The 25,874-nt window shown below is 44.0% G+C and overlaps 2 protein-coding genes across 2 annotated transcripts; one reads left to right on the top strand and one right to left on the bottom strand.

The window, feature by feature from the left end:
* The first annotated feature begins 5,060 nt into the window (after positions 1-5,060).
* On the top strand, positions 5,061-9,401 carry LOC118214834 (CBY1-interacting BAR domain-containing protein 2-like). The gene is made up of 9 exons (XM_035395093.1): positions 5,061-5,178; positions 5,749-5,983; positions 6,080-6,148; positions 6,317-6,418; positions 6,948-6,953; positions 7,679-7,783; positions 8,053-8,166; positions 8,296-8,436; positions 8,970-9,401. The coding sequence occupies exons 1-9, from the start codon at positions 5,159-5,161 to the stop codon at positions 9,132-9,134; spliced, it is 957 nt and encodes a 318-aa protein (XP_035250984.1). The 5' UTR covers positions 5,061-5,158; the 3' UTR covers positions 9,135-9,401.
* A 93-nt stretch (positions 9,402-9,494) lies between these two features.
* Positions 9,495-25,717, bottom strand: LOC118214833 (meckelin-like). The gene is made up of 25 exons (XM_035395091.1): positions 25,524-25,717; positions 25,077-25,143; positions 24,451-24,495; positions 24,130-24,195; positions 23,845-23,963; positions 23,258-23,345; positions 22,971-23,048; positions 22,565-22,630; positions 22,311-22,452; positions 21,263-21,374; positions 20,894-20,990; positions 17,411-17,467; positions 16,080-16,178; positions 15,044-15,142; positions 14,466-14,561; positions 14,029-14,122; positions 13,340-13,458; positions 12,716-12,856; positions 12,486-12,566; positions 12,019-12,135; positions 11,512-11,628; positions 11,166-11,279; positions 10,959-11,061; positions 10,672-10,817; positions 9,495-10,417 (listed from the first exon to the last, which is right to left on the bottom strand). Exons 5-25 carry the CDS (start codon positions 23,922-23,924, stop codon positions 10,337-10,339), a joined length of 2,127 nt encoding a protein of 708 aa, XP_035250982.1. The 5' UTR covers positions 23,925-23,963; positions 24,130-24,195; positions 24,451-24,495; positions 25,077-25,143; positions 25,524-25,717; the 3' UTR covers positions 9,495-10,336.
* Between the last annotated feature and the right edge of the window lie 157 nt (positions 25,718-25,874).

The raw sequence follows: 25,874 nt of genomic DNA, 5'->3' as shown, positions 1-25,874 counted from the left end.
GCGAGGATTGTGATCGCTCTGCTCTCCCTCCCTCCCTCCCTCCCTCCCTCCCAGCCCCGCTGCCTGCACTCGTCCTAATGACATACTGGGACTGGGAGACTCCCTCAAACTGGCCCCGCCCCCCCGCCCCCCACCGTACCCTTAATAACAATAGGGCAGTTATGTCAGGGCCCAAAACTGTCAGAAATGAATTGGACCCCGGTGTGTGACCAAACCAGCAGCTGCAGCATTGCACCCTAGTTCTGTTAAACAGTAATTTGTGGTACTAATCTCGCCCTCACACTAGAGCATATGTGGTGATCGACGACCCTGCATAAATCTTGCCCGTAAATTTATTACGCAACAATCGCCACGTGATTCATAGCCATGCCTACCGTTTCACACATGAAAGCTATGTGGTGCCAGCCAATGATCAAAAGCCTTTAGAATAAATGTATTCTTCCTTACACGGTGAATATACACTCCTGAATGCTGTTGTTTCTTACGTGCTTTATTTTGTTTTTTTTATAGGCTCCCGTGCCCCTTCCTGAACACCCCTACCCTTGTTGATTTCAGTGTCAACAGCACGGATCACCCCATGGCTCCCGCATGTTTTCACTAGGTCACCCAGGGGAGTTCCCCGAGGCGAAAGAAAATAACTGTCGTGAAATGTCCTCTCCCCTATTAATCACAAATTACTTAACTGTTCAACAAAAGTCAGCGTGATGTATTCACATTGGAGGAAAAGCTTAAGGCTCCCACAACAACATAAATTCCCACTACTGCAGACGAACCCAGACCCTAAATATCCATCATAAAACTTCACATTAACACCCCAGGGGGATAATTCAAGGGATCCTACTTTTGAATGAACCGCGCCAAAGATTTCTGTTCCCCCTCCTTTCACAAAAAAAAAAGCCTGTTTTGACTGCAGCTAAAAATATGCGAGAGGGCATTAATCATTCATAAATGAAGATCATGCCCCATGCGGGAATTATAAACCTCCGCTCTTGATAAAACGTTAGACTCGGCGCCGTGCTACATTTGTGACGTTTAAATTAAGTTTCTCCAGGCCGCCGCGTATGTGAGTCTCCTCAGCTTGAGGCCGGCGCTTTTTCCACGGAGGGCTGACAATTGAAAGGGATCTTTGTGTGTCTTCCCAAAGCTGGGCCCGGTCAGGTAGGGAGCGGGTTCGGGGGCGCTGACAGCTCGGGGGGCTCAGTCGAGGGGCGCACAATGAGTGAGCTGGTGTCGGGGGGGGGGGTACTCCCACCCCAGCGGGGGCTGGCCAAAGCCAGCGACAAGCCCACAGTCGGAGGTCACATCCTCATGGGGGGGTGGGGGGGAGGTTAGGTGGGAGGTGGGAGTGAGGGGGTTTGTGTGGGGGGAGGGGGGGGCAGTAAATGGGGAAAACAGATGCTGCTGGTATGTGGTACAGCTGTTAACCTTCTCTGTGCAGAGAGCCAAGCAGAGGGGACTGCAAGAAAGGCGGACAGCAGGAGACAGAGAGAGAGGGGGGGGGAGAAAAAGAGAGAGCAAAAGAGAGAGAGAGAGAGAGAGAGGGAGAGAGAGAGGGAGAGTGTGAGAGGGAGAGAGAGAGGGGGAGAAAGAGAGAGGGAAAGAGAGAGGGAGAGAGAGGGGGGGAGAAAGAGAGAGAGAAGGTGAAAGAGAGACAGTGAGAGGGAGAGAGAGGGGGAGAGAGAGAGAGAGAGGGGGGAGAAATAGAGAGGGAGAGAGAGAGGGTGAGAGAGTGGGGGGGAGAAAGAGAGAGAGAGGGTGAGAGAGAGACAGTGAGAGGGAGAGGGGGGAGAAAGAGAGAGAAAGGGGGGAGAGAGAGAGAGAAGGAGGGGAGAGAGAGAGGGGGGAGAAAGAGAGGGGTGGGAGAAAGAGAGAGAGACCAAAAGAGAGAGGGAGTGAGAGAGAGCGAGAAGCTGGACAGAGTTGAATAGAAAGCTTGAGTAAAGAGAGGCCTGGAGCATTAGGGAAAGGGCAGAGAGGCGAGGGACCAAATGGGCCTTACAGCAGTCAGACGCCGGCAGCAGCCCTGACGCACAGAAAGGTCAGGCTGCAGAGAGATCACCTCTGAGCGGCTTGATGAACCATAATTCCTCAAATCTGCAGTCGCACGGGGGGGTGAGCGAGGCCCCCGTCAGCTCCCAGGAGAGGGCCACCGCGAGCGGGGAGAAAGACTCCGGGACTTTTACAATTACAGTGGAGCCCCAAAGCTATGTGACGTCACCTGTCAGAACGGGCATCCAACCAGAAGCCGCACACACCGCTGCTGCTCAGGAACTTCATTATTATTTATCGCTAATGGAGAAACGCAAGCAAATACAAGCAATAATGAGTCAAAGCTGAAAAAGATTTTTTTTAAAAGCTTGAATACAATATAACAGATATGCTAACGGACATATCTTAGCACTATTGCCAATAGCGGATAAAATTCTTGAAATGGGTTTGTTTTCAAGTGGCTTTCAAAGATGCAAACATCACAGATCTCTGAACGACTTCTATTTATAATGTATTCTATGGCTAAGAGCACGCGGAAACTCGAACATGCTGTTTTAAAAATGTTATCTTTTGTTTCAGAATTACGTTTTTTTTTTCATTGGCGCATAGCGAGCCAGGTTTTGAATTGTTACAAAATTACCAGAGCTGATTAATGTTCAACAGATACAGATGATGATGAATGGAAAGCAAGTTCACCAGAGTCTTGTCTGCATAGCGCAGAAATACCTGAGCATTCCAGGCAATTTAGTTCAAGCAAACCGTGTTTTTTCCTCAGCAGGGAACATCGTAAAAAAAAAGTAATAACAATAATAAAATTAAGTAAAAAAACAAAACAAAAAAAAAAACACACACGTGGCACTTGCCTCTAACCATGCGGAGTGTCTTGTGTTTTGTCGCAGCTATCCACCAACCATTTATGTAAAATATTTAAGTGCAAAATTAGCCTTACTTTGCCTTTCTGACCTTCTTGCGCTCTCTTGTGGACATAATAGGGATAACACAAAGCATTCTACACATTTAATGGCAATTTTGTACATTTGCAATAAATATTCAAATATAATCAAATTTCTCTTCTTTTGGAATGCACTAACCATATCATATACTTTGGTGCAGTTGACAGATCATTGGAGGTTCTACTGTACTACAAATTTCTGCTAAGATACTACCAGGAACCAAGGACATGTTACCATTTCAAGGTTAGCCCAGTACGATCTATTCAATTTCCTGTACCTAAGTGCTTAGGATGAAAATAATCTCAACTCAAACTATTTTTTAGCAAAGGCCTTTACCATGTTGTTCATTTAAATGGTGCCCATTGGTAAACATTTCATTTGGGCTCAGTGTGACTTGGTATGCCAGGGCGAAACTCACAGAGAGGGATTAGATTAGATCACTCTCACTGTTACCCTAGGAGAAGAAGAAGATTCGATGTGACTCTGAGTTTCTCTTCATTAGCGATGACACACCTCTTCAATCTCGGCTCACAGCCGGGGAGCTGGGCTGTCTGCTCCAGGAAGTCAGCTGGCACCCCATCACTCAGCAGGACCGGAGTCTGAGGGAGCGAGAGAAATGTATCAGCAGACCACGGTCCCAGCTACGCTAGCTCCTGTTCCGCACACGAACGCACAATCCATGCATATCACACGCGTCCATTAATGCCATTAATATGAGAGCCAGATTAATTCACGAATAGTAACCCATGATATCCACGTGCTCGTGGTTAGAGGGGGAAAAACTCCAATGAGAACAGATAATGGGAAGCAGTGTATAACACACCGCTCTGTGCTTCCTCCAGCCACAGGGGGGAGATTAGTGTTCTGGCCCTTTTTCACACGGCTCCTCCACCCCCCCCCCCCCCCCCCAACCCACCCCCCAACCCCCACCCACCACCCCTCCCCTCAGTGGCCCTGGGCAGTTTTATTATTCCCTCTCACCCCTTTATCCCTCCTCTCCCTGTCCCCCCCTCCCTTCGTCTCTCTCCCTCTGCTAAGCTGTCATTCACAGAGTGTGCTGTTGCAGGGAGAGGGAAGTCAGCCTGTTCTAGGCTTTGATTCTCTCAATGCAAGACATGCACACTCACATGCACAAACAGGCACACACAGGCACACACACACACACACACACACACATACACACAGTTTCATCTTCCACTCTTAAACAAAAAAAAAGAAAATAAAAATGAGAAACACATGCCCTCACAAGAGGTCTCTCACATTAACACCTACTTCCTCTACCATAAGTAGCTGATATCCGTGTGGCATCACAAACATCCAGCTGCAATCATGGTAGGCGAAAAGGTCAGGATGATCAGACTTGAATGTGCCACACTGACTTACGGGTTTTCATGTCACAAAGAGCGGAAATTTATCAGTGTTACTAAGGATTTCCACTCCTGTTTCTACACACGGTAGTTAGCCAGGATGATTAAATTAAATCAACATTTTTTTTATTGGAAGCACTAGTCAGTTAAAATTTGTTTTGCCAGGAAATGTGGTCCAAAAGGGTGATTGAGATAAAGACAATGTTTTGCTTATTTCCGAATCTATGATAGCAATTGTTGTCTGTTGTCTACATTCTCCAATTACGTTTATAATTTATGGCTTTAACTGAATCTGGGCAAGAAAATTGCTACCAGGACAACAGGGAGCCTGTTTAGGATTTATTTATGTTTTGGTGAATGCACTTGAATTACATACAATGAATTCACTTAAATGGGCAATGCACTGCACACATCGTTCCAACAATCCACATTCCTTAACAAAAATTCTGGTTTGGCTTAAGCTAAATGGAAATGTACATTTAATTAGCAGAGGCTGACAAGGCATTGCATCCCCCTCCCTCATCACAAATGTACTACAAATGTTTGTGTACTTATTTACAAAGTTATAAACACCACATAAATTGTGGTGATGCCAGCACAATTCATTTTGCTGTAAAGTCAACTGAAAACACAATTTTATTGCTTTTCAAATGTGAAAATACAGATGTAAGCCTGCTCTGCCCTCTTGTGGTAAAGACATAAACCTGCAAGAAAAACGTGATCATTGTCTGTTGTGGTTTCCATAGTGACAGCTTTCCTGATACCTGTTGCAGGTGGCGGTCGGATAGCAGGCAGTTGCAAACAAGCTATTTCAAAGGATCTGTTGTTTTGTCCACCAGTGGAATAAACATGAATTCTATGATTTCCAGGTAGGGTATACTTATCTACTGTCTGATATTTATTGTCTGATACTTAAATACTTGTTTATTGTCTGAACAGGGCTGGATGGCACAAATGAAACATTATAATAATGGTATAGATATACAACCCAGAGTAAGACAGCAGGGAAAATAGTTTGATCTTTGTTTAATTGACGTAATTATATGCCTAGAAAATGTTAGAAATATTCAAAGGATTATAGGACTTCTACTATATAGCTAATTATGCTCTCTCACTACAAGGAGTGAATTTGGACATCTTCTACCCTTATATCTTTATTTTGTTTATAAAATGTAAAGTTTGTATTGTATATTACATTAATGTATTGTACAATTGAAATTTGAAATCCATAAAGGCAGTAAGTTATCAGTCAACTAAACTAGCAATACCACGAAAAGATCGTATCAAAGCAGGGAGGGGAATGGCAGGGCTCAGGTTATCTGAGGTTAAAACCAGAATGATACACCGTGCACAGATTTCACTCTGAACTCTAAGCCTAAGTCTAAGAACAGGACCAGCAGCAGGTAACTGTACGCAGCGGTGACCGGCGATGCTTTCAGGGACTCACAGATAAAGATGATGGAGTCCTCCGTGACCAACACGGAGAAGTACATGGGCCAGTTCTGCGCCATACTGGCCGCCTACACCAGGAAGACGGCCAGGCTGAGGGACAAGGCTGACCTGCTGGTCCAGCAGCTCAGCGACTTCGCCAACACGGAGGAGCAGGAGCTGCGGGCCTGTCTGAAGAACCTGGCCGAGGACCTGGCCATGGTGCAGGACTACCGGCAAGCCGAGGTCAGACCGCGCTAAGGGGCGTTATCGATGCTAGCTAGCACTCCGCGATGGAGCCCACTTGCATGAATCAAACGCTCTGTTCACCGTTTTTGACAGGTGGAGAGGTTAGAAATGAGAGTTGTCACTCCTCTCAAAGCCTATGGGGACATCATCAAAAACAAGCGCGTGAGTTCAATGCATTGTGATGTTATTCATGTTAGAACACATCAATTCAGGTCACTCTAACTAGACACGTGCATATTTTAGTCCTTATACTGTAAACTATACATTCTTCTAAATCATCCTCTGCTGTGGTATGCCATTTATCATATTAATTGTGTATTTGAATATTAGGCAGATATAAAGAAATTCAATTCTGAACGCAACCGCGAGCTGAAGGAGGTGCAAAAATTGGACAGGATTCGGCTGAAGAACCCATCGGATAGGCAGGGCATTGTATCCTTCCTGTACTAGATCTCAGCCATTCAGCTAATTGGCCGACTTGGTGGTTCTGCCAAGTACTGTAGCCTAGACAGGTTCAGTCTTGAACTGATCAGCCAACTGTGATTGACTAACACAGTGCCCTTTTATTGCCACTTATTGCAAATTTTGTCGAATGTACTGCACCAAATAAACCAATGAAAATGTTTAAAAACCCTTAGTCTAACTGGCTAGCAAGCTACAGCAATACTGTGATGTGATTCAAATTTTTTAACTTTTTTTGTTAAATGTAGGTATTAGCTTTCTAATGTTGGTAACAGTAAGAACTTCTGTGATTGATTATCTCATGCGTAAGATTGTGTAAATTGTGTTCCAATCTGGCAACTGTTTTTCATTTTTGCCAGCTGGGATCATGGTAGACACTGTACTGTAACACTTTTTATTGTTTTAATACATCATATGGTTCTATGATTCCTGTGAAACCAATTATAAATGGCATAATTGTGAACTTTCATAAATTTTTCCCTTAATTCTACATTCTCAGTCTCAGGTAACGCGTCTCATTACACTGCCCTAATAATGGAAATATGAACACATCATAAAAGTCACATTAACAAACAGACATTCAGGCAGCACTATTATGTTCTGATGAATAATACTGCTGAGATGTTAAATCCCTTTCCCCTTTTTGTGATGTAGCGTTTGCTTTCATAACCAGTACTCCAAACAGTAAGCAACATCTGTTTTATCTACAAAATTCTGAAGTGCATTAGCAAATAAATGTTTAATTACCACATGGCAGCTAGCTACCAAATATTTATCTTCGATTGTAATGAAGCAATAGCAAGTAGAGGTTTACTCACAGATGGCAATTACCTATTAAGCATGAATGACTATCTTTAGGCAAACAAGCCTTTTAAACCCACTGATGTATTCTGACTATTATATATTCACATAGTCAATCAGTTGTTACCTTCAGTTTGTAACTGGTTGTCTTCCTCATCCTATGTTCATCCTCAGCTGATAACATTTCCTTACATTACAGACATTTAGCAGACACTCTTATCCAGAGCAATTTACATAACTTTTTTTTTTTTTTTTTACACATTTACCTTGCATCAATTTATACAATTGGACATATACTGAAGCAATGCAGGTTAAGTACCTTGCTCAAAGGTACAAGGACAGTGTCCTTACCCATCATGCTACGCTGCTGCTCGTAACAGAAAGCACATTGTGCCCTACTTTCTTCTGAAATTCATTCTCTCCTCATAGGCCGAATCAAACGCCCTGAAAGCTTCCACTAACATGAGCCGGAGCACTCGACAGCTCGAGGAGACAATGATCGAATTCCAGAGGCAGAAATTAGAGGATGTCAAGGTCTGTAGCGTGCGGCATAACTACAACAGATTCCCCCTGAGCTGATCAGGTGTGACGGATAATGCTCACAGTGCGGGCTACTGTATATGTATATATAAAAGTGTTTATTCACGTATATATCAATACGATGGCTTTGGCAGTATCGTTTCATTACTTTCACACCAGTGAGGCTCTTTCAGTTGAATTGAATTGAATCGCATGTACATCAAACACAGACAAGCATGTAGAACAAAAACGGTGTGTTTTAAGTAACCTGTCTCTCGTTTCAGGGAATCTTTTCAGACTTCTTAACTGTTGAGATGCTTTTCCATGCGAAGGCCCTGGAGGTTTACTCAAGTACTTTCCAAAGCCTGCAGAGCCTGGACATAGAAAAAGACTTGGAGGTGAACAGGAAAAACAAGAAGTGGTTGCCGTATAAATGCAGAGATCAGTGATTAACGTATATAAATGCTGCTCGGCTTTGGTTCAACAGCAGACAGTAACAGGCTGTACTTTCTCCCTCGTCTTTGCAGATGTTCTCAAAACGATTCCAGATGTATGACAACTCCGTGGACAATCAAACGCTCCAGAGTGTGCGTTTCACATCCTCAATGCCCCGTTACCCCAGCCCTACCCCCTCCTCTCTGAGACCGACAGCAGATTACCCCAGGAAGGTGGGTTCGCAAAGCATCGCTTTGCCAATGATGCAATACGCAATGATGCGATATGTCAGATGTATTCATGTACGTGCCATGTATTTTATGCATTACATGGCCTAATCAGTAGACGTATTTGATTAATTGTGGGGAAGCAAATTTTTTAAATGTTTTAAAAGATTACGTTTGGGAATTTAAAAAAACAAAACAAAAAAACACCATAACACACGCCACATGTACTGACTGCGGCAATGAGCCTTTGACAGATAATGCTCTTTTGAGAAAAAGCTGGCAGTGCATCCTCTCCTTCCTAAATGTTCATTTGATACACCAATGATCTCTAGAAACAGAAATTCCCAGTGCCCTGTATACATACATAATGTACAATGCAGCTATCCAACGTGCAGCTTATGTGGCTATATTCTGTCTGTTGATGTAAAACAGAGATGCTACTGGCTAAGCTACTGTATGTTGGAACTTTGGCTAGAAAGGACAGAATTATCCTAAGCTTGCTCTGCAGTTAATGCAGAACCTTGTGTTCCTCTCTGTAGGCTCGCAGCAGCACCTTACGCAGGCAGCAGGAAGTGGATGAGGAGGAGGAGGAGGAGGATGAAGAAGAGTATGAATCGGAGGAAGACGAGGAAGAGCGTGAACTGAGGAGCACGAGGGAGTCCTACGCTTCTGAGTACGTCAGAGCCCGGCGGCTGCAGAAGTGACTGGCAGTCTCTGTGGGTGACAGACGCACACCTCACATGCCCTCTGCAGTCAGAACAGACAGGAGGGAATGAGGGAAGATATCAGGACAGGAAAGCAGTTTGAAGCTTTGTGCCTTTCATCATGCTGCCTCAAAGTAGATCTAAAAGCAATTCTAAAATGTATAAACATTGAGCAGTGTCAAGCGTCTTGATGCAATGTCAGTCCATCAGAGTCAGCAAGATGTGGAATGAGCTTATTTCCCAGTGCTTAATTGATACTTGTTCTAAACTGTAAACAAACAGGCTAGCCAATAGACAGGATCACAGAAAACACAAGCCTTAGTTCTCAGTTTTGATCGAAAACAGAAAAAGAAGGTAAGCTTGTAATCTTGTATTTTATTTTATTATTGTTGTTTCTGCCACTTGAATATTAATAGGCACAAAAGAATATGAAAAACATTGTTTGAAGGAGATTATTTAAAAGTATAATTAAAATATCCCCTGTGTAAATATATGTTGCTTAACAGGTGCACAAATGGCATTAAATTATCTGGTAATTATGTTCCAGTAGCATGATATCATGATATGTCCTTAAGATTAGAGAACAGACACAATTCACCTGAATAAATGAATTATGACAGCACGCAGTAAGCAGTTTGTACAGTTACAAATGTTCAGGGATCTGGAGAAGAGTCCGTATACGGCTATGCAGTTTCAATCCTCATTTTCAAGAAATACCCACAGACATTCTCCCTAAAATATGATTTGTTTATGCGACAAAAAATTTGTTCAGCCATCAGTGCTAATACGCATGAGAAACAGTGACGCAGTAAAAAAATAGTCAAGCTCTCAGAACTATTCATCAATACAAAATTGAGCACACTGAAACAAGTGCTTTTGAAACCAGGAGTGAAAGGAGAGCTACAAGAATAAAAGATCTCCCAACGTTTGACACAATAAATCCATGGCATCCATGGCAGAAAATTCCTGAAATCACAGAGCTGATGACAAGATTTGGAGTATCTCAGATATAAAAGTAGATATAAAAGATATAAAGGCATTCAGGCACTGTCGCGCTGGGAAGCCCCTTGAGCGGATCTAGGAGACATGACTCCTCCATTAGCTCCATGGCTGAGGAGGGGCGCTGTGCGTACGCCTCAGCGCCTCAGTGCGAAGTTCCCAGGCACAAAGTCACCAGCGCACTGCGATGCAGTGAGTCACCTCTAGATCAGAAAACGCTGGTCCACCAGGGTCTTCTCTGACACGTTGCGCCTGGAGATGTAATACCGCACGCAGTCTAAAACCTGGGGGGTAGGGGAGAGAGAGAGAGGGGGGCAAGAGGGAAAGAGGGAGAGAGAGTAAGATAGAAAGGGGGGAGAGTGAGAGAGGGAGAGAGAGTGAGAGAGAGAGGGGGGAAGAGGGAGAGAGAGAGAGAGAGAGAGAGAGAGGTTCCAGCACGTTCTGAGGAATGTGACCTGGCTCACAGAGCCAAAGTCACATGTACATTTAGCCAGGAGGTGACTTCTTTCGAGGCGGGGAAGGGGAGCGCCCATCTCACCTGCTGAACTGCATAGGTGAGGACAGTAGCCAGCACTAGGTTCTGGGAGCCCAGATCAATGATGCAGAAGAGCAGCGTGTCAAAGAGCAGCAGAGTCAGCTCATTACTAAAGTACAGGACGTTCGTGAAGGAAACACCGTCCGGATCTGCGAGACAAAGAACATGGCGGGTCTCATATGTAACACTGCACTGGGAGTTGGGGCTCTGCAAAAGTGAAACAGTGCTTCCTCCTCAAGTTCAGAGAATCTGGGAAGGTCACTGAGGTCAGGCCTAAATACTAAAACTACCTCTGTAGAAGATGGTCCTCTCTACTGGTCGCTGGAATTCATACTTCATTATCCTCTCCAAGAGCAACTTGTCCTTCACGATGTAATCCATGTCTTTGTGGGCCTGAGTAAAAGCAGCACGAAAGGGGAAGTGAGTTTCCTGATCTGATATATTCATGTCCAGGAAGCAGAGTTTGTAAAGCATGTGCAGGTCAGCAATGCACTTACATGCTCCAAGAAAGAGGAGAGGAAGTATTTCATGGCGTGATAGGCCTTAGTGGTCTGCTCCTGCGGCTCCTGTGGCCCCTCAGCCCCAGTGCTCCGGCCCCGGGCCCCTGAAGCCTGCAGAGAGGGGGTGTGGCTCTGGTGAGTCAGCTGACTGCACGCATTTGAAAGACCAGCAGGGGTACGGCACTCAGACTGAACATGAACATGAGCATGACCATGACCGTAATGTTCATATGAGCATATACAGTACATATATAAATACATTTCTATTTATTAGAGAAATTATATGCACAGTAATTGGGGTGGTCAGTTAAATAAGATGATGGGATATGGCACACTGCATCACCTCTGTGAGCGACAGCATGATTCTGTCCAGCTGCTGCCTCACTCGGTCCGTCAGGGCGATCTCAAAGGTCTGGATGTCAGAGTTCGGCTCCAGGCCCCTCAAGGCACAGAGGTTGGCCTGTCCCAAGGCAGAAAATCAGAGACACTCATCCTCAGCTGTAGCTCAGTAGCGGATAACACACACAGGAGCGCACAGTACAGTTTTTATTAAGAGTCTTCATATGCTACGCCACTGCAATCGAGCACCGGGGCCGAGTGTATTCACTGCTATCATTTTACTGATCTGATTCAGTGAACGCAGCTGAAATGGCCCAGAGAGCAATCTATTCCACGATGTCAAGGACTCAGACAAATGGCGGTGTTAAGAGAAGACGTGTTCCGCATTTCCACCGTTCTTCAGGAAAAGCCTTCTGGGCCTTGGAGTGCGGACACGTTACTGCTCGGCGTTTAGGGCCTGTAAATTGTGAATGATGAATGTGGGGGGGGGGGGTCATCGCCCTCGGCTCACCTCCTCCCTCCTCAGGTTGGCTCTCACCGCCTCGATGCTGACGTCGGCGTGTCCGTGCACCGAGCGGCCGTGGATGTAGTAACCATAGCAACGGTGCGCAAGAATAAACACAGACACCTGCGGGTACGGAGAGAGATGGCTCCAGACTCACCCAGCGGTGAAAGGGACAGCAATATAATCCAACCGCAATATCCTTCATGAGGAAATTTGCTTGGCCCTTTGTGGACACAAACAGTACGATGGACACAGCACATAATTCACACATCCCAAGACAGTTATCAAACTGAAAGCAAGTTATCGATGGCAGCAATCTTTTCTGATTTAAAGTAAAAACAAAACACTTCGAAGAAAGTTCAACAATATTCCTCTGTGGTATCCCTTGAGATGACGAGTATGAAAGTCTGAATTAATCTTACGGACACTAAACGGACAAATAAGCTCCCGTAAGGAATCTGTAAACAGCTCACATTACTCAGGCCGCAGAGGTCCACAAACTGACGGACTCTGTCCTCCACAAAGCGCTCGTAGATAACCAGGTAAAAGAGGACCTGAGGGCAATGAACACAGACAGAGATACAGCTCAGCGCTAACGTGCTAATGAGAGACAGCGCAACCGCTAACGTTTCCCTGCGAAATGGCTTCTCCCCCGCGTGGGTCATCAGAGAGGAGTAGGGGGGAGCAGAGACGGGCCGATTACCTGCGCTAGGCCCACAGCCAGCCAGACGGAGGCGCTGAGGCCGAATCTGAGGATGGGGCTGGTGGGGGCGGAGTACCGTGCGCCCTCTGGCTGTAACACTAGGTTAAGGTCCCTGGATGCGATGTTCTCCACCCCAATCACCTGCAGGGGATACAGGACAGCCACGGGCCATTTCTGTCACGTCATACACCGGCATAGACTGACACTACACTCAGTTCAAGGCCATGTACTAATCTATAATTCACAGAAGAGCTTGAGGTGAGTGCGGTTATTCTGAAGGAAAGAGGGACTCTTCATCTCAAAGCGCTACTGGAAAGAGTTATGCAGAAACCAGTGGGTGTAAGTTTAAGAAGCTTTCAAACAGGATGCTGGTTTTAGCATAGATACTGGCCTGTGACAGAGCAGGACTTATTCAAACAAAAAAGGCTATTCATTGAATAGTCTTTGGATACTGGTCCTTGTTAGAGCTAAAGTCATCTGCACTTTCTATAATAAATGCGTACTTTAAGTCATCTCAGTGAAAGTGGCAGTAGCTGATATATAAATATTTATAAATGTAAATATTTTCCTTATGACTTCGATCAAATTACACTATAAACTGGCACACATTAGGGTCCATCTCACCTGTAGTATTAAGAGAACAGTGAGTAGCTGCAGCAGTGGATTCAGTTTTCTTGCGGTCTGGATCTCATTCCACTCATTGGCCACAAAGAAAATCCTCCAGGCACTGACACCAAGGCCTGCTAGAGGACAGAGCACAGAGCTTTCAGGCTCCACCCCTCACACTCACAATCATGCCCACTGGCTCCGCCCCCATACACACAGCTATGCCCACTGGCTTCGCCCCCACACTCACAACCATGCCTACTGGCTCTGCCCCCATACTCACAGCCATGCCCACTGGCTCCACCCCCCACAACCATGCCCACTGGCTCCACCCCAACAACCATGTCCACAGGCTCCGCCCCTCACTCCAACAACCATGCCCACTGGCTCCACCCCCAACAACCATGGCCACTGGCTTTGCCCCCCACAATCATGCCCACTGGCTACGACCTCCACACTCACAACCATGCCCACTGGCTCCACCCCACCCTACCCAGACTATAGTTCTGTGTATATATAGTATTCATTTCTATATATAGTGGTATGAAACTATACCCTTTGTATAAAATATAAAAAGTGCCCAGTCAGCCTATATTCACCAACGGCAAATGCAACTATAGCCCATACACTAGAAAGATAGGCTGGTCCAAAATGGGTCTCTCGAGGGACAGTGTGGATTTTACTGCCGCTGCAAATGTAGCCCAGACCTGAGGCATTGGCTGCATTTCTGGGCTTCTCCCAGTCGATGAGGAAAATGGAGATGGACACCTGGACGATGAGCATGTGTATCACCTGCAAGGCCTACGAGAGGAAGGGACAAGCCAATGAAATTCGTATGAATCGTTGAATTTATTGGTGACCCATTTAATGATCATCGTTAATGAATATTAACAGAAACACCAGCACTCTCCAGTCCATTTTTTATGCATGACCGAAAAATCATTCAGAAAAGGCTAACACATTATAATTTTCCCTTTAGCAAAAAAAAAGAACAAAGCAAAACAATGTAAATATTATGGATTTAACAACAGATGATGGAAATAATTAAGGATATTAAAAAACCTGTAAAATCAGAACATCTGCTTGGCAGGCAGATAAAATAAGCAACATGTATAGAATATACAATGCAAAATAATAAACTCACTTTGAAGACAAATGCCAAGGACAGAAAGATGATGAAATCTGTTTCCACAGTTCCACCAGAAGAGGGCAGCACCATGTTAACTGTCGATCTCTGGCCCTGCAGAAAATGTACGCGACAAGAGGCACAGTGCAATGCAGTTGCTGGCACCTTTTTTATTAGACCATTCAACCAACACAACAGATGGGACCCTTTTTTTTTTTTCACCAACATTGATGTCAGTTTTCATAATAACTGCTGATAGCCATTCACAGTTTAAAATGTGAGGTCGTGTTTGGAGCCTTCTGCTGCGTTTTAGCCTATTTCAGACAATGAAAGCTGCCACCGCAAATTATAACTTAATTGCAGCTGTCGAATGACACCTTTTAACTGAAACCATAATCAGGCAGGAAAAAAAAATAGGTTTTATATGGTTCAAAAATAGGCTTTATATGGTTCAAAAATAGGCTTTATATGGTTCAAAAATAGGCTTTATATGGTTCAAAAATAGGCTTTATATGGTTCAGACAGACAAAGACATCCTTTGTGGTGCAACAGCCTTTTTTAAAAAATAGCTGCATCAATGGTGAGAGAGTACCAACCTTAAATGCGATCAGCCAGTATACACTTGTCCCAAAGGACACAAGGAAGAACGCGTTGGCGAGATTGCCAATGAGAAAGGCAAGGAACTTCACAATGACCTGAGGGGAAAACGGGATAAACAACCAGAGTGATGAACTCATTAGGACATTATTTTTACAACCAGCACCCAGAAACAACAGGGTGAATCTTCAAACTTGTAAAACCGCTGACAGTAGCTGTATTCTGAAGCGCCTCGGGAAGCAAGCGCTTCAGTGTACAGCTGGCACCGAGGCGCGGTGCGGGTTAAGAGGACCCAAACCCGAAGTGAGCGAGAGTGGCTTAATTACCACACTCTCGTAATTACCACAGCGACCTCTCAACCCCCTATCACGAAGCCCTTTATTATCATGAAAGGTACAATTAGCCTTTTGTAGTGATTGTGTGATTAAAAAACAAAAAGATGCCATTTGCACAACTGCTGCTTATGCGATAGGGTTTGTGCCCAATGCCCAGACAACGGTCATTATTGTTAGCATTCGGGTCTGTTGACATAAGACCCGTGATCGCGGCCCCTAATATTAAAAAATCCTGACGTTTAAAGTGCTGCTCTTGCACATACTATCTGGAAAGGCATTTTAGAAAGGACTTCAAGGCAATGCACATTGTCTGTGAAAGCTGCCACAGTGTCACATGCTTGGCCAGTTACATACAGTTTATGAGCGGGCAAGGCAAACTGACTATCTGGGAATGGATATCGCTCAGGCAGACACATTGGCAAGGTAGGACAGACAGACATAAAGACAGACAGCCAGGATGTTTGTGATAGCATAGCAGACAGACAGACATGCAGGGCACATTAAGATATGGCCAGATAGATGGCACAGACAAGGCATGTGGAGTTATGACAGACAGACAGACAGGCAGGCAGGCAGCCCGACAGATAGACAGACAGGCAGACACAGACAGACAGACAGGCAGGCAGGCCGACAGATAGACAGACAGGCAGACACAGACAGACAGACAGACAGCAGAGAGCAGCCTGTTCCCAGGGCTCACGGTCAGACTGATGTACTGCTGTCCCGCTCTCTGACTCCAGCTGCTCGTCTCCAGCATGGCGAGGAGGAGGGACAGGACCCCCAGCACCCCAAGAGATATCTGAGAAACACAAACCCAGTGATCCCACATGCCCAGACACATCCCAGAACAGCTCACATCACAGTCAGCAGACACGTCCATCTCACATTAGTCTACACACACATCCATCTCACACTGCACACACATCCATCTCCCATTAGTTTTCGCACACATCCATCCCACACTAGAGTCTACAAATACATTCATATCACATCAAGTCGGTGCACACACATTCATCTCACACCACAGTCTGCACACACATTCATCCTACATTAAAGTCCACACACACACACATTCCTATCACATCAACAGTCTGCACACACAGCCAAATCACAGTACAGTCTGCACACACATCTATCTCACCCTAGATTCTACACACCAATTTAAATAGTTTCAATGCATTAATGGTTGGAATTGTGCACATGCGGTATGGTTGCCTTAATTCATTTTTAAATGCCAACTTCATTTTAAAATTATAACATGTGGTTCACTCACACCAGCATCTGTGTGATTGTTTATGCTACTTCCACTTTCATATCCTTATACACCGTCATTTGTAAGTAAACAAGGTTCTTTTGTACAGTTAGGAAAATAACTAAACAGATTAACATGCCATAAACAAGCTTGCCTTTATTGGACATGGAGGCTATTTTTGCAGCGCTGCATAATTGATCGTGCCACAAAGCCATTTTCAGCCCAAGTCCCCATTCAAAGGTGATTTAGAGGCGGGTTGAAAATGGCTCTGACTCAGCGTCATTCATGATTTATGAGAGTGTTCCTGCATCATGCGCAGCCCGATGATAAAAAATTGTCTGGGTGACATCTGTTCCCCACCATGGCGGCAAAAACTGATATAGAGAAGTTTATTACACCCCCCCTAAGGAAGCGCAAAGTGCACCATTTCTTTCAGCATTTACCTCAGGCGCCCCTTTCAAACCTGGGACATGGGGCTGCATTTTGAGGAGTAGAACCGGGGGACTAAATGAAATGAGCTCATTAAAGAAGTCAATGGCAGTCCTTCGCCCTCAATGCTCCCTTAAACTCTTTCGGTCTGACCAGCGGGCGGAATATCAAGCAGCGCTCACTGTAAAATACCGTCGTCTCCCCGCGCTTTCAATCAGATCTCCCGGGCAACAGCCCATTCTCAGGCCTGAATGAAGATCAGCCACGGCCGGGGAACAGTCGTTCCCCAGATTCAGGCATTTGAAGCTGGATGCCGCGCAGGATGCAGCTCCGGCACAAAAGGCACTTACTGCAGTGCCCCTCCGCATGTCCTCTTCGCTCATGCTGTAGGTCACAGCGAATGACACCTACAGTATGCAGGAGAATGAAGGACAGTCAGAAAAAAAAGAATTCTGCCACTGCATTACTCCTTGATTTCCATAATTAAGTCATTAACGCAGGCATATCTGACAGATCCAAGTCAGAACATTGCTGGCACTTTATAATAATAATAATAATAATAATAATAATAATAATAATAATAATAATAATTCATATACTTTCATTATACTTTTCAAAACACTAGGTCACAAAGTGCTTTACAAAATGAAAGAGCTAAATACAGACAGAAACAAGAAACAATATAATAAAATGTCATTAGAAACACCCAAAATATAAACAAAGTTTGTTTTCAAGTGGGACTTAAGAGGTGAGATGGACTTTGCCATTTGAACAGAGTCCGTAAGACTGTTTCAGAGCTTAAGGGCCCTGACAGTAAAACTGACATCACCTTTGGATTTAAACCTAGACTTTGGACCAGTCAGCAGGGTTCTGTCCTCAGACCTAGAGCTGTGTGATTGATGGCAGGGTATTAAAAGCGCAGAGATATAAAAAAAGAGGACGGACTATAAAGGGCTTTATATGTTATCAATAAAACTTTCAAAATCAATGCAAAAGTTTATGAGGAGCAAGTAGAACTCTGCTAAAAATAGAGGTGAGGTAAAGTGCTCATGAATTTCGGTTCTAGTTATAAGCCTTGCTGCTGCATTTTGGACTGACTGGAGGTGTGCATCCACCTTCTGACTAAGTGTGAAATGCAGTGATAGTCCAATCTAGAGGTGATAAAACAAGGAATCACCTTTTCTAAGTTTGGGATTCTGAGAAAAGGTCAAATCTTAGAAATGACTCAGAGCTGATTGAAACAAGATATAACAACTGCTTGCACTTGTTCCTCAAAAGTAAAAGTCTAGTAAAAAACAACGCCTAGGTTTCTGGCAGATGGTTTAATCGCAGTGGCCAAGTAACTAAGGTGCTCATCCCCACGTCAATAGAACCATACAGGAGCCAAAACCCCAGGGACTGTAGAAAATCTCACCGGAGGTTGCTTAGGGCCAATAAAAAAGCACCTTGGTTTTGTTGAGTTGAAGGACGTTTTGAGCAATTCAGTTCTTGATATCAGTCAAACAGTCAAATAAAATCAACCAACCAAAATCAATGGGATTCATGGACAGATACGACGGTGTATCGTCAGCATAGCAATGAAAAAAAAGTCACATCGATGAATGATGTGCCCCAAAGGTTACATATAAATAGAGAACAAAATTGGGCCCAGAATAGACCCTTGAGGCAGTCCACAAGTCAATTTTAACAGCTTTTGAAGAAAAATCTCCAATAGACACCATTAGATTTCAATCGGAAAGGCGGGATGTGAGCCACGCAAGAGCAGTTCCCGGGACACCTGTACACCGCCTATGTATTACTGTGGGATGATCAATGGTTCCGACAGCAGCACAGAGGTCAAGCAACACCAGCACCGAACGCTAGCCCACGTCGGCACTTCACAGGATATCACTGGAGACAAGAGGCAGCGCGGTTTCTGTGCAATGATGCTGATGAAAACCTGACTGAAAAGTCTAGGAGAGATTGTTATACACAGCCACCACAAGCAGTTGCAAAGAGACATTGCACAGAATTTTGGAAATGAAGAGTAGTTTGGAAATAGGTCTATAATTACTGAAGACAGAGGGATCAAGGCTAGACTTTTTAAGAAGGGGCTGAATGCATCCATGCTTAAAGTGAAACCAGTGAAAAGTGAGCTACAGTATTAATTATAGAGAGCAACACAGGGCCAATAGCCTCTCATAACCTCTTTGACAAATCTCATTGGTGAAATATCCACAGGGCTAGATGTGTTCATGAGATCTTGTAGAGAAATAGGCTTGAGCTTGTTAATTAATTCAGTATGATGAAGATCTGCAATTAAACTAGGGGGAGAAATTGATGATCTAATGATATAAAACGTATTCACAGAAAAAGGCCAAGAATTTCTCACAGCCCTCAGATGATGACGCAGAAGCACCTGTCTGTGAAAAACTGAAAAAACCAAAGATCATGCCAGTGGACAGAAATAAGCTCTGAGAAATATGCAGCTCTAGTTTCTTTGACACATTTGGTTGAATAAAGACAAAAGACTTCTTGTGTCTGAGTAATGTACTTGAAGATTAGAGGACCGCCTTTTTCAGTCCGCTCTTCTGCTTTCCCTTTTGAGGCTCTAAATGCTGTCGTTTACACACAGAGTGCATCTTGCTCACCATAATGGGGTTTTAAACAAGGCAACAGTACTGGAATAGACAAACAGAGATCAGTAAAACAATTAACTAATTCATTAGGATTGCAGCTTTGGGACATAAACTGACAAGAATTACAAATACAAAATATAGAAAATTTGGCTGCGTTTCATGTAAAATGTAAGATACATGAACAGTATCACACAAAAATGATGGAGAATAGTACATCAGAAAAAATGTATATTATCTGTGTAATTCCATAAGGATAAACTTTATATATCCTCCCACTTCCGCAATATTATCTGTGAACATAGTGTCATCTTTCACAGTTATGCAGATGACATACAGTTTCAACAGCATCAGATGATGCCAATGTTCCAGATCATCTGGTTAGTCATTTGCCTAGCGTCATAAGGTGGATGAGCAACAGCTTCCTAAAATTAGATGAAGAGAAGACAGAGATTCTCTTGATAGGCTCAAAAACACAGAGAAACGATTAGATTCATATCTCCCTGTAAACTAGCCCAACAGGATAAACACAAAGTAAGGAAATCAGGGATTAGCTTTAATCCCTGACCGTATCTTTAAATTTCGCATCGGCAACGTGTCCAGAAGTGCCCCCCTTTCACCTCAGGAATATTGCACAGGCAAGATCCTTCTTAACACCGCATTAACGCTTTTGTTTTTGGTCAGATTGATTACTGTAATGCACTTTCTGCTGGGTTGCCAAAGAAGGCCGCTTCCAGAACCTTTACTGGAACAGGAAGTATATCATGTCCGTTCTAACTACAATACACAGGCTCGCTGGAATTTCTGAAATATTACCTTGTTTTTAGCCCATACAAATCTTTAAATAATCTCATGCCAACTTCATTCCAACAGACATACTGGACTTTGTGCCAGCCATTGACATAAATTGGCATAACCTTTACTGAATTTGTTCAGATCTCTTGTAAAGTTCCCTTGTAAAATTTGAACTCGAAAATGTAACATAAATACCAAGACCATCAGGAGAGGCAATGCTTCAGCTGCAGTGCTTCTATTGGTTGGAGTTGACACGCTGATGACATTAGAGGCACATTAGCGAGAATTTAAAAATCTTTCTAAAATGCTAAATATATATGAAACTAGAAAAAGCCTTTGGTCTGGTGATTATACCCACAGCGGGTGTATATTTTATTATACAAAGCAGCGGTAAGAGAAGCAACCATGGAAAAGCTTAACTACCTGGGCCACTGCGTTGGCTGGGTCATTGACTGTGTTGTACTCAACCAGTAGCTGGAAGGGTGGTGTGGCTGCTGGGCTGCTGGTTGGAACGTTCACACTGTTTCAAGAACACAAGAGAGCCGTGTCCCAAAGCTCGTCCTGTCTCGTCACATTTCTAAATACAGTGGAGGTAGACTGCTGGAAAATTATTGTTCAGCTACACTGATTTTGACCTGAAGCAGACGTTACTTTGAAAACTATGATTGTGTAAAATCCTTTCATAACGACAGACCGCAGAGATGTCTGCACATTATACAGTAGTTTACAAGGTCTCTGGATGTTATGAAACCAGCTCTCATGAGGAAAGCAGACTCTCAAAATCGATGTTACCGCAGCAACAGGCGGCTGAGATAGCGGACGGACAGAGGCTGCTGAGTCACGCTGCGGTCTCTTCCTGTCAGTCCGTCCACCAGGAAGAACCGCCGCACAGCCATGGATCCGTCTGTAAACACAGGTGTGGTCACTGAGACCTGAACCTGAAAAGCAGGGTCAATACACAGGCTTGGGTTCAGCCAATATTTGTCTAAATTTGTCAAATTTGACTTACAATACAAATGAATGAATGAATGAATTAATTAATAAAGTCATAGTATTTATCTTCACCAACACAGTTGAGTTTGGGGAGGACTAAATTTAACTTGCTAAATTGTCTTAGTGAATTAAAAAAATCTTATGCCTTGTTCCTTTCCATAAATAAAATAATAGTCAACTAAGATTTAACAAGCAATCACCCTTTCATTTCATAGTGAGTTGAATCAAAGGACAAATTTAGACTGAATCCCCAGTCAGACTCATAGACAGCAAAACTAATGCTTTTTGAAGATACAGAAAAGATCCAAAATGATCAAAACGGCAGGGATACCATGATCTCAAAATGTTAAAATCCTAAAAATAAAGGATAGTTAGTGATAATCAACATGTGCTGCTTTTAAGATATGCTGGACTAGGTAAGAGTAAGCAATGAGTTTGGCAATGAGAACCCACCGGAGGATGCACATATATGACATTACAGGTTACATCACGTTACAGGCATTTAGTAGATGCGCTAATCCAGAGCGACTTGCACGACTTTTTACATAGCATTTACACGGCAGACAACAGCTGGATATATACTGAAGCAATGCGGGTTAAGTACTTTCCTCAAGGGTACGACGACAGTGCACAACCTGGGACTCAAGCCTACGACCTTTACAGTGCAAGACCAGCTCCTTACCCATTATACTACACTGCTGCCCCTGTCATACGAGTATGCATGTGACTGTGGTCTCTTCCAGGATAACAACATGGATGCCATTTTAAGCTGAATTTCAACCCATTTATAGATGACCACTCGCATCACAAGACACATGAAACATTAAATGATCTGGAACATCCTGACCTGGGCTGGACACCTGATTGAGATGCTGGACAGGGATAGGCCACACCATGTCCACTCCCTGTCTGTCCCGGTATTTCAGGAAGAGCTGATAGAACACTGGTTCAGGATATCTGGAGAGCAGCTCCATAACTGCAATGGAACACTAGAAGGCCAATCACATGGTCTGAATGAATGAATGAGTTTGCCAATCTGATTGCAATCTAGACATCAGAATTTATTTGGACTGTAAGTATTAAGTAGATTCCAATACTCACAGATTGCAGATAAGTTGTCCCAAAGAGATATGCTGCATCCAGTCTTTGCTGGGTGTCTGGACAAAGCTAGAAGCACAAACTACAAATTAAATCTGCATTTTTCTGGAGCAACAGAGCTCCAGAAAAATGTATGTACCATGATCTGATCAAAATCAACTGTAATGATACAGCTTGGAAATTATTTTTATTCTTTTTTAGAGCAGGATATCAAGATGAATATATATCAAGATATAATGAATATGAAAAAAACTTTCATGTATAAGATATTTAAAGCCAACATAAATAGTGTTTTCTAATTCTAAATTCCAATTTAAAAAAAAAGAAGAATCAGCCTCAAACTGACTTACACAGTAACAGTTTCATGGCAACATAGTAAAAAAGCAGTTGGTAAACTGGGAGGATTTACCTGCAGGGTTCCACCCAGTACATCCTCCCATCCAAGAAAGCTGCCTCTGGCATCAAATTTCACAACCTTCAGGTTAATCTGCATTTCAACAAAAAAAAACAAAAAAACACAACAACAGATATGCTGTGAGTCCATCATGCTGTGGTGGGTGTCGATGGTGGATTGGCTTATTGGGGCAGAAGGCCTTGGAGACAGTGATTTATCAGGACTGCTGTCTCTCCTCATCTCCATCTGTGCAAGCTTGCCAGGCAGGCAGGCAGGCAGGGAGACAGCCAGATGACACAGACCTGGGAGTTGGAGAGGAAAGTCAGTCCGGTGGGGGCCGTCTGTTCCAGGGACAGAGACTCACTATAAAACAGCTGCGGCAGGAACTGCCTGAGAGGGAGAGGGAGAGGGAGAGAGAAAGAGGGGGGGGAGAGAGGGGGGAGCAGGAAGGGGAGCGAGGTAGAGAGGGAGAAGGAAAGGGAGAGAGAAAGAAGGGGAGAGAGAGAGTGAGAGGGGGAGAGAGGGAGAGAGGTAGAAAGGGAGAGATAGAGAGAGAGCGCATAGCCCTTCATCACCATGGGTGCTTTATCACACCTCACCTACATGCACAGAGGGGGAAGATATTACAGGGCCTGAAGTATATATACACTCCATTCTTATTTTCAGCCAGCCACAGCAAAGGACCTGGGCGTCTTTCCAGCTTTGGAAGAGGCACCTTTTTGGAATTATTGAGAGTGCATGTTACCCCTGCCAGAGTGTTGATTTAATGTGATGTGACAATCCTGTTTACTCAGTGAGAAACGTGCTGAAACAGACATAATGAGAAACAAATATGGCTGCCCTGCTCTCAAGCAAAGCATCTCTTAAGGTGGCGCACAGACAAACTCACAGAGGCGGGGATTGTGAAGATGCTCTGTTGTAAAGATTGAAGGCTTTAGAGTTCTCTCCTGCTGGGTCCAGCAGGACCATATTAGTGAGAAGCTGGCAAGCAGTTGCATTGTTATAAATCTGAAAAAAAAGAATCAAGAAAGAATCAGCCAGTTTTAACATGTTCACCAGGATGAACACAAATTCAACAAGCGAACAAACTATTTATAGATGTTAGCGTTGCCACCTCCTGTGCTGATTCAATCGTATGATTGGAGGATTTACACTCGGCATGTGGACCACTTACTGAGCAGGCCAGGAAGCTGGAATCCAAGTATAATCTGAACCAAATGGAGGCTGGGGGTACACTACCCTGCATAAAAAACATCCAGCGTGCATGTGATCCAGAGAGCACGTATGAAGTATGCTATCAATTCTAAATCAGTCATATTAAATTCTTCAACAAAATAGTTATCCAACTAAACCGATTAAAGGAAAGTATGGTATTAGTTTTCTTTTGAGGTTACAGCATAACATAATCTGACTGGAATAAGTGACATGTAAAATAATGCAGTATAGATACAGTCCTTATCTTTATCCAAAACCCACCGATCAGAAATGCCTTTACCTGCACAGCTGCGGTGCGCGTGTCATTGAAGCACAGCCCACCCAGCTGTAACCACAGACACATTAAAAAGGACATCGTATTGGGCCAGCTTTCATTGCCTCACAGTAAACAGAATCCAATTAGCATGATCCAACGATTCTGGGTAAACATCTGTGGTATTCCCCAGGTGTCTCAAAAACACAGTTTCTGCTCCGTTACCAGGATATTTTTGTCACTGTTTTCATGGAGCGATGGTCAGAACACTTCAAATGTTATGCTTTTTTATATTTTGCGCCTAACATTAATTTTTGGCAATAATTAACCCATGCTGTGCTGGGAAGAGTGGGGAAGCAGTGTTGCTCCACCCGGTGCCTCAGAAATCCTGGGAGACTTTCAGGACCATGGAGAGCAGCCTCACCTTTAGGCATGCACTGCACCGGCTGGAAAATGCCTCTGGCATGACCATCTGTTACAGTGCTTTAGTTCCTCTGATTTGGTTTTCTTAAAACTAATGGTTAGCTGGTATTAGATTGGTTGGCCTGGACAGTGGCTCCACCTGACAAGGCTTTATATAGCATCAAGGTAGGCATACGTCCTAGAAAAAACAGCTGCTCATCGATAAATAGTCAGTCGTAAAGGATGCTTACCAGGAGCTCATCTGGACAGGTGCATGTACCTGACACAGCATAAAATGTCTCCTGGCAAAGGACACATCTGGAGGAAAACAATCAGACTTTTGATGTAGACATTGAACTGTAGTTTATGTCTACATCAACAGCGACATAGCTCAGGAGGTAAGACCGATTGTCTGGCAGTCGGAGGGTTGCCGGTTCAAACCCCGCCCTGGGCATGTCGAAGTGTCCTTGAGCAAGACACCTAACCCCTAACTGCTCTGGCGAATGAGAGGCATCAATTGTAAAGCGCTTTGGATAAAAGCGCTATATAAATGCAGTCCATATAATTCAGGCAGACCTATACAATACCATTTCCTGAGAAGATAATAGGTTTTATCTGATAAATGCAGAAGAGCAAAATTCAGTAGATTTTTCAAAGCCAAATAAGCAAACACTGGAGTTCTATTTATTTTGACTTACGAAGCTGTGCCAGGCTTTCCCACTAAAGTTGAGGGACAGGTCACACATGACGCAGTCAGGTCATTCAGATTCTCAGCTGCGGGGGGATGGGCAAGTTAAAGTCAAAATGATTCAATCAGAGAATACAGTGTGCTTCTGTTAAGACCTCTGACGGACGTTTTGTGTTTGCATTTGTCGATTTGTCTCTGCTGCATGTGTGTCTTGCGTTCTTCAGGTTTGTAATCAAATTGGTCATTTTTGGCTCGGTTTGTAAAAGTCACCAGGGAGACTAGCTCTTCGAATTCAAGCTCTGCACTTGTGGGCAGTGATTACTTCACTGACTTTGCATGACTGACCGTATTTTGTTCAGCT

The sequence above is a fragment of the Anguilla anguilla genome, chromosome 16, assembly GCF_013347855.1.
Source record: "Anguilla anguilla isolate fAngAng1 chromosome 16, fAngAng1.pri, whole genome shotgun sequence".
NCBI classification, from domain to species: Eukaryota; Metazoa; Chordata; class Actinopteri; order Anguilliformes; family Anguillidae; genus Anguilla; species Anguilla anguilla.
Note: the sequence above shows the minus strand (reverse complement) of the source record. Positions and strands in the feature narration are given on the sequence as shown.